This window comes from Medicago truncatula, chromosome 5 (genome assembly GCF_003473485.1).
Source record: "Medicago truncatula cultivar Jemalong A17 chromosome 5, MtrunA17r5.0-ANR, whole genome shotgun sequence".
Lineage (NCBI taxonomy): Eukaryota > Viridiplantae > Streptophyta > Magnoliopsida > Fabales > Fabaceae > Medicago > Medicago truncatula.
In genome coordinates this window covers 25,087,568-25,102,886 of record NC_053046.1, presented here as the reverse complement: position 1 = coordinate 25,102,886, position 15,319 = coordinate 25,087,568, and the positions used below count along the sequence as shown (strand labels likewise).

General features: G+C 32.3%; 1 protein-coding gene across 1 annotated transcript; it reads left to right on the top strand.

Annotated features, from left to right (window-relative positions):
* Positions 1-8,794: 8,794 nt before the first annotated feature.
* Positions 8,795-14,177, top strand: LOC11408229 (glutamyl-tRNA(Gln) amidotransferase subunit B, chloroplastic/mitochondrial). The gene is made up of 8 exons (XM_003614545.4): positions 8,795-9,595; positions 10,412-10,621; positions 10,723-10,863; positions 10,974-11,177; positions 12,112-12,309; positions 12,837-12,905; positions 13,556-13,672; positions 13,761-14,177. Exons 1-8 carry the CDS (start codon positions 8,981-8,983, stop codon positions 13,833-13,835), a joined length of 1,629 nt encoding a protein of 542 aa, XP_003614593.1. The 5' UTR covers positions 8,795-8,980; the 3' UTR covers positions 13,836-14,177.
* The last annotated feature ends 1,142 nt before the right edge of the window (positions 14,178-15,319 follow it).

The window sequence follows — 15,319 nt, the reverse complement described above, 5'->3', positions numbered from 1 at the left end:
GCACTGTGGCTTGGATAAAGGTTTGCCAATCCAAAGAAAATGGTGGTCTAGCTGTGAGAGACCCTACTATGGTAAACAAAGCCTCTCTTCTTTTTCTTGCTTGGAAATTACTCACCTCTGAGGAAAATTGGGCTTATATTTGCAGAGAAAGATTCCTTAATAACTTTAAGCCTAAAAATCACTACATCACCTCATCTATATGGCCTGGAATGAAAACCCAAATTCAATTCATTATGGATCACTCCACTTGGTCTATAGGAAATGGTAAAAGTATTAGCTTCTACACTGATAAATGGCTGGAATCAACTATTGCTGAGCATTGGAGTATTCCTTCAACAATCCTGCCTGCTATTGAATTGAAAGTTGCTGATTGTATTGTGAATGGCAACTGGTGTCTACCCCCTTATATTTCCCACAAAGATCCTGATTTGGCTTCTAAGATTAAGAGAACTCTGCCTGTGGAGGATACCCCAGACATGTTACATTGGACTGAGGTACCTGATGGAGTTTTAACTAACAAAATTGCTTTTTCTTGTATTGTTGGTCAGGGTCAGAAAGTGCCTTGGTGTATTTTGCTGTGGAACTCCTACATTCCCCCAAGCAGGGCCTTTATTACTTGGAGACTTCTACACAATAGAATTCCTACTGATGAGAACCTCCAAAAGTGAGGGTGCATTTCTGTTTCCATTTGCTGCTTCTGTATGCAACAGGCTGAAACTTCCCATCACATTTTCTTTGTCTGCAATGTTACTTCTAGGCTGTGGGAGTGGCTCTGCAAAGGAATTGAGGTCCCTTTAGATTACTCTAACTGTTTAAATTTGTTAATGAGCACTGTTGGCAGAGGTAGCCAGTTGGCCCAACATGTTATTAACTCAGCAATCATTCACACAATCTGGGCTATTTGGATTGAAAGGAATTAGAGACGTTTTCATGATAAGCTCAAATCCATGACCACTCTTTTCAACTGCATGTTAGCTGAAGTAAAACTTAGTTACAATTTGGTTTTGTCTAAAGGAAATTCCAATATGCATGATTTTAAAATATCAAGATTGTTCAACATTCCTCTTTCCACCAAAAGAGCTTTAATCAGACAAGAAGTTCATTGGTGTCCACCTTCTGATAATGTGATCAAGATAAATTTTGATGGCTCATCTTTTGGGGCTCATCCTTGTGGGGCTGTTGGAATTGTCTACAGAGACTCTAGAGCTCAATTTCTGGGAGCAATAGCCAGCAACATAGGCCATGCCTTAGCCTTAGAAGCAGAATTCTCTGCTTGTATGTTAGCCATTGAGAAATCCATGGAGCTGCAGTTAACTAATATAATTCTAGAGACTGACTCTATCCAGGTGGCAAATGCTTCAACAAGAACATTGGAGTGCCTTGGAAGATGAGAATCAGATGGAATAACTGCTTGTACTTCTGCAGAAGTATCAACTGTTCTTGTAGGCAGGTGTTCAGAGAAAGCAATTCTGTTGTTGATTCCTTAGCGAAGAATGGCCAGGGCTTGGCCATGTTCTCCACTCAATGGTGGTGGCCCTTACCACCTACTTTTATCATTTCTATGCTAGATAGGGGACAGATTAGGACTATCTGTTTCTAGATTGCAATAGTCTTTGTTACATGCACCTTTTGCTGCTTTGGTTTCTTTGTTGGTTTTCTCTACTTGTTTCTGTTAACTTGTGGTTCAGGCCATCTCCTGGTTTTCTAATGCATTTCTAGCTTTATCAAAAAAAAAAAAACAAATATATACAATTTGTTCCAATTTTTTTTTGTTTGAAACAATGGGACCAAATGTAAAAGAACTATACCAATCCAACAAAAATTGGAAACTAGTTCATATGTAACATAAGTGAGGGAAATTTTTAGATGCATAACTTACTACTATAATCATGGACACTTTGAACTATTTTAAACAAAAAATAAATAACCAAAGTACTGGGTTCATAATTTAGAGAAATAAATAAAAAAAAATATTTATTTAAATCCAATAAAGAAAACAGTTTGGACAAATTTTTAGAAAGCGATCTACAATTAAAGTCAGCAATCCCAAACACCACCAAAAAAATAAAGTCAACCACTGTTTTAATCTTTATTGAAATCATATTAATTTTAAATAAAATTTTAATAACTCCAATTTTTTGTATTTGAAGGAGTAACTTCATTTCTTAAAATAATAAAACATCAAATATTTTCATTTATGTTATAAATATTAATAGTGGATGTCCAAATAGCAAATGTGTTAGTGGGCCATACTACTAGGTTATTGGGCTTAATTCATAAGCTACTCTATTTCCCTATAAATAGAGCTCATTTGTAACATTGAGACACACATTAGTGAATAAGAATACTGCTCTTATTCTCTCTTCTTCTCCTTCTCTCTATTACTCTCTCTATTTACTTATTTTCATAACACGTTATCAGCACGCTCTAATCACTGAAAAGGTATTAATATACAATATATTTCGCTAATTCATTTTTTTTTCCTTGGCTATAATGTCCTCGTGTATATACGTGATTCATTAGGAACAGGATCATTAGAAATTGGTGTTCGACAAGGATAATATATCTATGTGCCTATTTAATTGTTGTTATAATTCATATACAGTGATAATTGTACTCTTGTATCGATGATTTTAGGTCACTGTTACAATTCTATCAATTGGAATCAGGACCTAATAGATACACATCATTGTTATTTTGCAAATTATATAGTGTCTATTTATTTTATGAATTCAATCCTTGAAGGACCGCTTAAAAGTAAATAAAGAAACTCTAATGAATTCTTGAAGAATTCAATACTAATGCATCCCGGAAGGATTGCACATACAAAATTTCTTAATGAATTCCTGAAGAATTCAACAGTAGTGTTAATGCATCCATGAAAAATTGCACATACAAAATTTTCTTCATGAATTCCCGAAGAATTCAACACTATACTAATGCATCCATGAAGGATTGCACATATAAAAGTTTCTTAATGAGTTCCTGTAGAATGCAATAGTAGTACTAGTACATCCCCGAAGGATCACTTAAAAATCATTTTTTTTTTTTTATTATTTTATGAATTTCTGAAGAATTCAACCATAATGCATCCCTAAAGGATTGAACAAATGTTTTATCAAATTTTAGTATATAGTTCTTGAAGAACTTAAAAAAAAAACTATTTTTTCAGCTATGAATTCCTGCAAAATTCAACGTCCACGCATCATTGAAGGATTGCACAAGGATTGTTTTATTTTAGAAGGCATGAGGAATCATATCATATTGAGATCTATTATAAAGTTACTGTAGAACTCAGTGAATTCTTGCAGAATTCAATCCAATAGTGAAGCATCTTTGAAATATTGGCAAAAGAATTGATATGATTGTTTATAGTTCATGAAGAACTTAAAAACTCAATTTTTATTGCTTCCTCGCAGGATTGCATAAATAATTGATATTGAATGAATTGAGATCAATTACGATTTATGCATGAAGTAGTGAATTTTTGTGTTGTGTGCGTTATTGTATTTTTTTTTAATTCAATTAAAAAAAAAAAAACGTTGTTTATTGTGTATTGATACATGGTGTTGTGTTTCGATTATTATTAGTTTTAGATCCAAAATTTTGGCTTAAAAAATCTAGTATAAGTAACAAACATAGAATTATTTGGTTGATCGGGTAGACAATTTATTTAGCCATGAAATTATATTTTACCGATTGCTGCTTTACTATCGTTAATTACGTCTTGATTTTTATAATTATGATTTTTATTATTGTAATTATTAATATCATTGATTGGTTCTAGATCTCTTGTGACATTATTTCGAATTTGAAGAACTAATTTCTTGTATTATCAAAGCATATATGAAAGATTGGTCAACGAAGCAATTTTTCATTGATTATTAATATCATTTATGATATACTCCCAAAGAACTACAATTTTTTTAGAACATCCTTGAAGGATCACTTAAATAATGATTTTTCAAAGATCATTGCTTATGAACATTTGTGATATAGTTCTTGAAGAACTAAAATAAACATATTATTAAAAGCATTCATGAAGGACTACTCAAGGAATGAATTATCTCAATCATTGTTCATGAAGATTTGTGGCATAGTTTCTGAAGAACTAATACTTTAGTATCAAACATCCTTGTCATCGTGTTTGTAGATTTGATGTTGAGTTTCCGAAGAACTATACATTTAAATCATAAGAGAAACTTTTTATTTGATCATCATATTAATCTGGAAAGAAAAAGAAAACTAAGAGGGGATGTGTGTATTTCTATACCACTCAACTATGTGTTCTTGAATTAGTCACATTTGTAATTGAACAAATAGAGGGAATTGATTAAAATGGTGAAAGGTCACATCATAAATTGAACGTCATTCGCAGAAGTGAATGGTTCATGCTATTTGTTTTATATATCCAACACTGTGGTTATGGAAGTTGATTTAGTAGATATTACTATTGATATGATACATGTCAAAGTCATAAAGTTCCACTAGTATGAACTTAGAGGAATTGAAAATTAGTATCAAAGAATTTTTGTTTGAGGTAATATTTTAAACTTCTATGCTTTGTTTTCTTTCATAAACTTGCAAGATTGTTCTCTTATTCTATGAACAAAAATATATTTGATTAAGATTTTCTTCTTCCTTATTCCACAAGATTTTTATCTCGTAAATATTACATGAGAGATATCCATATTTTCTTATGTCAAACTTTGAAAATATATCTTATTGACAGTTTGTGTTGCCTTATTACTCACCTGAGAAATGTGTATGATTTATAAAGTCTTGTTTATTGGAGAAATTTTGTGTTAATCTATATTTCTATCTATGGTAATGCAAAAGATAAATTTAGAATATTTATTATATTGTTTCACTTGGATATTTTTTTTTTTTGTCATTATTGTTTCAAATAGATAAGAACATATGAAACACGTAATATTGTAAACCAGAAGTTTACAAATCATGTTTAGAATGCTCATTTTGAGTGTATTAAAGATTGCTCAAATAATGATTTATCTTGATCATTTATGATATAGTTCCTCAAGAACTACATGATTAATGAAGGCTTCTGAAGAGCATGATTTTTTCTTTTGTTATTCGGTGAAATATACTCTGAAGAAAATAAGTGTTGTGGAAAAGTTATTTTCCTCTGATTTGTACTACACTTATATTAGTGCAACGGAAGCACATATTATTGTAAACCAGAAGTTTACAAACTATATTAAGTTTGTAGTTGGCAATACCGGTTGTGTTATTCCGGATTCGTTATGATGCAAAAAATAAATAAATTTAAATGAATTTGTATTGAAAAACCAGAAGATTCTTCAATAAAATACTTTTTGTGTCTTAACTATTTTTTTTCAAAGTAGAAAATTTGAGAATTTTGGTCTCTCAATATATGTAAATGCGTATAAGTTGATATTTGTGAATCAATACATCGAAAGTGTAGATGAACTAAATGACATGTATGGTTATTATTAACCCACAAACCAGAAGTTTGTGCGATTATCTTGTCAACAAATTTGACAAAGAGTTTATTTTCTCAACTTTTCAAAAAAACATTTGATAAGTATCATTTATCAATTGAAATTGATATTAAACAACTTGTAGCATATGCTCATAAAATGGACTTGAAGATCCATTCTTTAGACGTCTAAAGTTAATTGTATGATTTATACTTTTGAGACCATACCTTCAAAACTCTACTTTGGGAATAACCAATATGTTGAAATATTGATTCGCATCAAGCCAACAATTTACCATATGTAAGTCCTCCCCTTATTTTATAATTTATATTTTGGTTAAGAACTTAATATTTATCACCTAAGTAAATTTTTGGATGTGTTGTGTCTATCACAATTACTCTAATATAATGCACTTAGATTGAATATGATAGAATATTGGGAAAATCTATTTGATATGAATCTTCATCTATTATAAATTGTATTGAGCCAACTTGTTTACAGCCTAGTAGGCTGATTAGTTTTCCCAATATTAGGGGGAGAGAATAAGCAGCTGAAAATGTGAACCTGAAGTTCAAATGAATTATTTGAAAGAAAATATTAGTCTCATCTTGATCCTCAAAATATAATTCGTTTGCAAAGTTAAACAAATAAAATAAGCAGCTGCTAATGCTCCAATCGAAATAGATGTCCCTGTCGATTATTGCAAATGAGTCTCAACTGCGCATGAAGCATGGTAGACCAATCAGTTCCACATATAAAATCCTCAAACAATAAAAGGAGCTAAAAAATAAAGATAACCCAAATAAGAATGTGTAAACTCTAAAAGAGTCATCTGACATATTTGATTTTAAGTTCCAGAAGAACCAACCAGGTACCTGAGATGTATAAAAAATAAAGAGATCTCGATAAATTATGTCATGAATGGAATGAGGTGGAACAAAATTTAAAGTCAACGTTGACGATGTTTTTGCTTATAACATAGCGCTATATGTGATGAGTGTTAACGAGGATCATGGATTAAAACATGAAATCAAACTCGCTTTGTAAAGTCGAACTTTTTGGACTTGTGGTCCGCACACTTGAAGATGTGAAGTTAATTAGATATATAAGATTTTTCGCGCGAAAGAGAATTACATTGATAAAATACATATGTAAAGAGTTTGATATGTTCACCGGAAGTGAGCTGATATATGTCTAACGTTTATGTTTAAGAGACATATTTACCTGAAGTTAATTCAAGAACTTTTTCTTGCTTGATTAAGTTTAGTATTACATGAAAGGCTCAATTTATATGAAAGATGTGTTGCAATATAGTTGTATGTATGACTCACGTGATAGTGATGAGTATATGAAACTCTCCGATAAAATTAATTTTCGTGAGATATTGAAGAAATGACATCATATGTCCATTCTAAATCTTTGAAAATGAATTTGTTATAATCATTTTAATGATGATGGTATAAATATTATTGAACTCCTGAAGAGATTCTAATTGATTATAGAAATATTTGAAATTAAATATGTTGCATGCACAAAATTTGTTTAGATTTGCAGATTTATTATTTAATTGAGATTTTGTGCATCAAGAAACTTATATAACAAATGTATTTGATATGGACACATCTAGTTGACTGTGTACTATAATGATTGTGATGTCACTTGATATTAGTATAGATCATGTCCTCAAGAAAATGATAAACAACTTGAATTGGTCCTGAAGTACCATATCTTAGTTCAAACGAGGACATCAATGTATTTTGTTAATGATATTTATTGTGGTATTTTGGTTTGCCAATGTTAGTAAATACAGATATCAGAACAAAGTCAAGCATATATTTTGTATCTTAAAGAAGCAACATAATCAAGGAAGTGAAGAACGCTCTTTTATCAAGGATGATGATTTACAAGTACAAGAAACTTGTTGATTTCTTAAAGGGGGTCTTGCAACAACTCAATATGAAGAAACTTCTCAAGCACTACTAATTTGAAGATGACTATGAAGATAAACCAGATATTTCAACAAAGTCGCTGCAAGTAAACTTTTGAGTAACTAGAACAAATATTATTTGACTTTCTTCGTCTCATAGATGATTGTCTTTATGAGGGGGAGACATAAATGTGTTCTGCACTCTTTTTGCCTTAACCATGGTTTTGTCCCATTGGGTTTTCCTGGTAAGGTTTTTAACGAGGCAGATTATCATACACAAAAGGGATATTGTACTCTTTTCCTTCACTAGAATTTTTCTCCTATTAGGTTTTTCTCTAGTAAGGTTTTAATGAGGCATATCTTCAATGGACATCCAAGGGGGAGTGTTATAAATATTAATAGTGGATGTCCAAATAGCAAATGTGTTAGTGGGCCATACTACTAGGTTATTGAGCTTAATTCATAAGCTACTCTATTTCCCTATAAATAGAGCTCATTTGTAACATTGAGACACACATTAGTGAATAAGAATACTGCTCTTATTCTCTCTTCTTCTCCTTCTCTCTATTACTCTCTCTATTTACTTATTTTCATAACAATTTACGTATTTTTTATCAAATATTTTCATTAAGTATTTTTTCTTGGTGTCGGCTTTAATTGACTGCATTCTTTTGCAAAGGTTGCATGTTAGGATTTGCAACCACAAAGGTCCCTGAAATTGGCAACGGCCACATTACCATTTTTGAGTGAGTTAAAGTCGTTATTCGTTACAGACAATAGATTGGTTCAAACTCCGACCAAATAAATAAAGAGTGATGCTATACAGTACGGATTTATTGCCTAAGAAAATTTACGGACGTGCTTTAAGTCTTACTCCTATAAATAAAAAACATTAAACCGACTCAGTTCTACATGCTGAGTCATAAAAAGAAAAAACAATCAGTTTTAGATCTTATTTATGCACACAAGTGGTGATTTATTAGGGGACCATTCCAAAACTGCATAAAACTTTTATCATCTAATGAGGTGATTTTATACATGGTGATGGAATGAGATGAGAATCAATTAGATGTTAATTAATCATAAAATCAAAATAAATTTGTTATGAGATTTATCAGAACCAACATTAATATGTGATGCAGGAGAGATGGATTTACTTTTTCAAATATGGAGTTTGAGAAGTTGGAGAATAGACTTGGTAGGTAGTGTAATATGTGGGCCACCGTTCTGATTTTATTGAAATTAATCATCCGTGAAATTTCGTAGAAACATTTCCGTACCATTTAACATTTTCCATAAAAAAAATCATCTTTAAAAAAAAAAAGTAAGAAATTGCCAAAAAAAAAAAAAAAAAAAAGTTATTTCTTGTGTGTCCCACATAATCAAAAGAAAAGAGTATCCATCAAACATGCACACACAACACAAGATAAACCCACAAACACTTGGTGCTCGTCTTGTACAAACCAAATTGCCATTCATCTCTGCATTTAGCGTTTTCGACATTATGCAACTTGAAACTGCATAGTGAACTAAATATTAATTTAGTTTAATCACTTTCCTTCGATTCCATTCTTCTCTCTTTTCAATTACAATGTCTTACACAATTTTCAGAACCTTCCAACTTCACCCTTTTCTACTCTATCCAACCTCAATCCTCAAACTACAAAACCGTTTTTTCCATTCCACAACAATAAAAGCCACACAATCCCAACAAACACAAACACAAACCAAACATTCAACAAGTACACAATCAAAAAAACTCAACAATCTCCCAAAAGATTACGAACCAATAATCGGAATCGAAACACACGTACAGCTCTCAACAAACACCAAAGCCTTTTGCAACTGTCCCTACAATTACGGCTCATTTCCAAACACCAGCATTTGTCCAGTTTGTATGGGGTTACCTGGTGCTTTACCTGTTTTAAACAGTAAGGTTATTGAGTTTGCTGTTAAATTAGGACTGGCGCTTAATTGCGAATTAGCTTTTGATTCTAAGTTTGATAGGAAACAGTATTTTTATCCTGATTTGCCTAAAGGGTATCAGATTTCGCAATTTGATGTTCCGATTGCGAGTTCTGGGTTTCTTGATGTTGATATTCCTTTGGAGTATGGTGGTGGGCATAAGAGGTTTGGGATTACTAGGGTTCATATGGAAGAGGATGCTGGGAAGTTATTGCATACTGAAAATGGGAATTATTCTCAGGTAGTGTTTCTTTGTTTCTTCTCATTTGTTCTTGGTTTCTGGTAGCGATTACACAACTTTATTTATCAAGATTGAATAGAGAAAACTGAGAAAGGCCTCCCAAATATCCATGTGCAGCGATTTATAATTATGTGAAGATCTACTCTTCGCAACTGTGAAAAGGAATTAGTCTTTCTATTTAGAATAATAATTCCATGTTTTTTTTAGTATTGACATTAACAAAAGAAACTGTTTAGACAACTTATTTAACTGAGTTTGTGAAGTATGTTGAATCTTAAAATGCATGCCACAAGGCTGAAAATTGCAAATTACATTGCTCAAACTATGCTTTGACCACATTACCATTGGTAAATGAGGAAGATCATTGGCCTGATTCCTCCAATAATGAGTGTTTAACAACAAAGGGAGTGTTAAATATTAAAAAAAAAAACAGTATTCCTATTTTAAATTGTGATCTCTGTGGTGTCCAACCAAGAATGATATCAGGATAGATCCAAATACATGGGACAATTCATTTATCATATATATAGATAATGTAGAATGACATCATCTCTGTCGTATATCATTTTATCTTTATTTATTACCATCTATGCTTAGGTTTTTGATAAATGAAATAGTACCCTTGGAACTCAATCAGAAGGAATAAAAAGAATATGTGGGATCAGTTTCACATATTTCTCTGATTATAGTTCATGTTTTGTGACATAAAATGCTTTGTTTCACTCGCTGTCCTGAGTAATTAATACCAAAGGTTTGATAGCCCTTATGTATGATAACCTTGTTGAAGTATGTTAAAATTGATGGTTTTTTTCACAGGTTGATCTAAACAGGGCAGGGGTACCTTTGCTAGAGATAGTTTCTGAGCCTGACATGAGAAATGGTATTGAAGCAGCAGAATATGCAGCAGAATTACAGAGATTGGTTAGGTATTTGGGAGTCAGCAATGGAAATATGCAGGAAGGTTCTCTTCGTTGCGATGTAAATGTATCAGTACGACCCATTGGGCAGTCAAAGTTTGGGACAAAGGTATTAGCTATGCCTTCTATAAAAATGATATTGGTCGAGCTTTATGGTGCAATGTAATATTAACAAATAGGCGCTGTTATGATTAATTATTGTTCTGGCAGGTTGAAGTGAAAAATTTGAACTCATTTGCATCAATGAGCAGAGCTATTGATTTTGAAATTGCAAGGCAGGTGCAACTTCATAGTCAAGGTCAAGCAGATCAGATAGTACAGGAAACTCGATCTTGGGAAGAAGGCTCTCAGGCTAGTACTATATTGTGAATTTGTTGTTGTTTTCCTTCTAGGTATTGTAGCAGCTACAAGATTGCTTTCTCTTCCCTCATACTTATTTTCTTACATTATATTCTGTTTAGAGAACTATAACAATGAGAAAAAAGGAAGGGCTTGCTGATTATCGATATTTTCCAGAACCAGACCTTCCATCAGTAATCCTTTACCAAGAATATGTAGATGGCATTAAAAATTCTTTACCGGAGCTTCCTGAAGGAAAACGTAGAAGATATGAAAAGATGGGATTAGGCATGCAAGATGTTCTTTTCCTAGCTAATGATAAAAATGTGAGTTACCTGCTATTTTTCTAACGTTACTAGATTCTTTACTAGTATGCACATGACAGAAAATAATTTTCAGCTTTGTTGTTTAAAATTCCTTGAAATATAATTGAATGGATATCACCTTTGATTCCTGTATGGAGGTTGAATTTTACTGTTCACTTTGATGATTTTGATGTTCAATTGTCGCATTTAGAGAAGAATTAATAAGATAGTGTAGCTTTGGAGGAGAAATAAATGTTAAACAATACCAGTTTGATTCTTAACTCCAAAATCATTTTTAAAAAAGAAACAGTTCAGTTTGCATAAAAAAAATAGTTCGGTTTGCATAAAAAATAGTTCGGTTTGTAAATCTGAAGTTCTTTTTTGTACCAGTTTGGTTAAAAAATTCAGAACCTGGTGCACTGAACCTAAAAACCAGCTTAGTCTGGTTTAGGACACATTGTGAGCGATTTGGTTTGGTTTTACCAAACTGTTTTTGCAGTTCAGATCGGCTTTCTTTTCTAAACCGAACAATGAATGTTCCTAACTGCCTCTATTTGTTCCTTTTCCCTCTATTCTAGAGTCTACCCTTAACCAACTCACCCCTCTCTACTCTCCCAGCTATTTCATCTTATTTGTCCCTTTCTGCTAAATAGCATTCACCTTTATAACTGGTGGGACACGGTCAGAAGAGTTGAAGAATCCTAGTCCCAGAGATCTAAGAAAGTGTAAGTGATGATCACTTGTGTAGTGAGAATATCTCCTTTGAGTGAGAGTTTATCGCTCCATGTAACTCATGAGTGGATCACTCTGGTTTGTAGGGTGATAGACAACTTGAGATGGGTTTATAAGTTTCTACAAAATTTGTAATCTTACTTGAGACTGAATATTTTGTTGGAACATTTCTGTGGCTGTAGGCAAGAGGTTCTGACGTGATTTGAATTTTCTCTTGTATTAGATTGCAGAATTTTTTGATGCTACTCTTGCAAAGGGTGCTGATGCAAAGCTAGTTGCCAACTGGATAATGAGTGACATTGCTGGCTTCATGAAAAACGAAAAGTTGACCATAAATGACATTAAGCTTACACCTGAAGAATTGGCTGAGTTGATTGCTTCCATTAAAGATGGAACCATCAGTGGCAAGATCGGGAAGGAGGTATGTTTGCTTCGGCATTAATGAGTGGTGCATAATTATACATTTATACTAATGTATGTCTAATCATATTCGTATTTTATAGATTTTCTCATTAGTTTTTCCAGAGACTTAAATACTGTGTGGAAGTTTGTTGTGTTTTTTGACCAATGGGTTTAATTTATAAAGTATGTTGACCTGTAATGTCTGTTTATCGGGCTAATACTTTGTTCTTGTTATATACTATTTGTTTAGGCTCGATGAATCATGTAAATACAGCATTCAGAAAAATTATTTCTTTATATCTGTTACATTCAATCAGCATAAATATGCTTCTCTTCTCTCTCTCAACAGTTTCATCCCTTGTTTGTTGTTGGACTTGACTAATGTCTTCCATGATGAGACTATATGGCGGATAGGTTCATGCGCTGTGTCATGTCTGCTTCATTATTTGTCTCCATCAATTTGAAAAGAAGGAAAAACAATCACACTTTTGTTATAATGGGTTTACTTTGCATTCTGTACTTTCACATTTGTTTGTGTCTTTGTAGATACTATTTGAGCTGTTAGCCGAGGGTGGAAGTGTCAAGGAAATCATAGAAAAGAAGGACTTGGTTCAGGTTAGTATTAGTATCAACAATTATTGAAATTTTTACCAGTTTGTATATAATTGACTCAGCACTCTGCATGAATTTTCTAGTTTACATGCAAACATAATAATTTCAATATTTCAATTTTGTGATATTTGAGATGTTAGTTACACCAATGCCCGGTGAATTCCTCCTTTGCTGCCACATATGAATTCTGTTTTTGTTCCAAATTGTTTGATTCTTCTCAGCTACCAAAGAACCTTTCCCTTAAGTCATCATTGGAAATCATGAATAGCCCGTAATTTTATTTGGATCAGCTGCAATATACCATCTGCTGAAATGATTCGCTACTACTTCTGTTGTATTCAATCCCAGCTTTACATCTCTCATATAAGCTTTCACAGACATTGCTGTGCAAGAAAAAGTTGGGTCCTCTTTAAGTCTAACCTCCACTGTTTTCCCATTTCTCTTCCACTCAGAATCTGTTCACCAAAATTTGAAAAAAATATCCCCCCAAACTAGCTAGCCATTCATATCCCCCCTAAACAACATCAATCCCTCCTAAATCAAATAAAAATAAATAAAAAATCTCGCACCACTTCCAAATCTGTAAAACTGCAGCACACCATTTGGTAAATTCCACTCTGACAACTTTATTGATTATTATTTGTAAATGACAGATAACAGATCCTGTTGAAATTGAAAAAATGGTGGACAAAGCGATCGCAGATAATCCGAAACAGGTCGAGCAATACCGAGGAGGCAAAACTAAACTCCAAGGTTTTTTTGCTGGCCAGGTATGAACTTGTAGAGCTGGAAACAGTTGTTATATATTATTTTCCCCCTTTTATTGTCACGGTCTCGTTAACATTTGTCCAAATGCAGGTAATGAAGGCATCTAAAGGCAAGGCAAACCCAGGTCTACTTAACAAGATTCTCTTGGAGAAATTGAATTCATAAAGCTGATGTTAATAGACTGTTATATGCACACTTACAATCTGAAATGTCAGTGCTATATAACCAATCACATTTTGGAGAATCGCAGAAATCTGGTAAATTGAAAGGAGAAGAAAAAAATGATGAAGAGAGAAAGTATTTCAAAAGAAAACTACGGATTAGGTTTTTAATTTTGGAATCATGGTTATTTTGGGATATCTTCATTTCTTTCCTTTTTAAAAAATTTAAATTCATGTACAGAATTACCCACGTGGAGCTAGAAAGAAAAGAAAAAACACGTCATTGCCATGTTAGCTTCAGCTAAGTGAAGTTAACAATAATGATCAAAACAGTATGTTCATTAGAGGATCAAAATGTGTTAAAACTTTTGAGACAAACAAAATTTGGAATATGTATAAGGACGAAAAACTCATTGAACTCTAAATTTTATATTCCTGCTTTGGCATACTTGATACTTTCATTAAAGACGAGAGTCAAAAAATGGATAATCTTTAGTATTTAGACGTACACATATTAGAGAAATCAAAATTTTATTAACTCCCAATTCAATTAAGGTATTAAGTATTAACAAGAATAAATTAGAACTTTGGGAAGGTCACTCAACGAAAAGACTTAAGTGAATAACTAGAATAAGTCATAATAAATATCCTTCAAAAAAAAAAAAGTCATAATAAATATAACAATAAGTCTTGTACCAAAAAAAAAAAAAATATAACAATAAGTCGTAAAACATAGAGAGTACAAAATTTATGTTACATTCCAAGCTATGAATCATACGAATAGAAGAATTTTATTCTGTTAAATCATAGAAAGTACACAATTTAGAAGAAATTGTCAGTCATAAATAATTACATTAAAGAAGTTTAATTCCAATCAATCCTACAAAGTACACAATTTAGGATACATGGCGAAAAACTTCGTGATAAACAACATTAGACGTTACATTAGTGTCTTCACCATCATCATTAAATATTAATATCTTCAACCCGTCTCTTGAAGTAATCCTTGACAAAGCAATGTACAATTGACCATGAGAAAAGATAGGCGATGAATATAGTCATTGCAAAAGAAACGATAAGCGGAAATTGCTTTCGTTGAAACTTGAAAGGAATTCTAGTATCAGACGGTGTCATAGATAATCTTAGAATAAAAACTTTATCACTTATGTTAAAGCTAGATATCACTTATCCTTCAAGCACAAACTTACCCATCCATGTAATGACCACCTATGTTATAACCTAATGAAAAATTACTTGCTCCAATTAATATCACTCCAAAATTAAAATAGAAACAATTTGTTGGCATTTGTATCTCGAAAATTCTGGATCAGCAAATCAATAAACTTATTTTTCAGGAGCTGAAAGGGGCGGTTAACCCTCAATGGTTTAAGAATTGAAATTTTCATTCAAAGTTTTGAGAAATATGTTGCCTTATTAATATGATTAAATACAGATGAGAAAATGTTATAGTACCAATCAAAATATTTC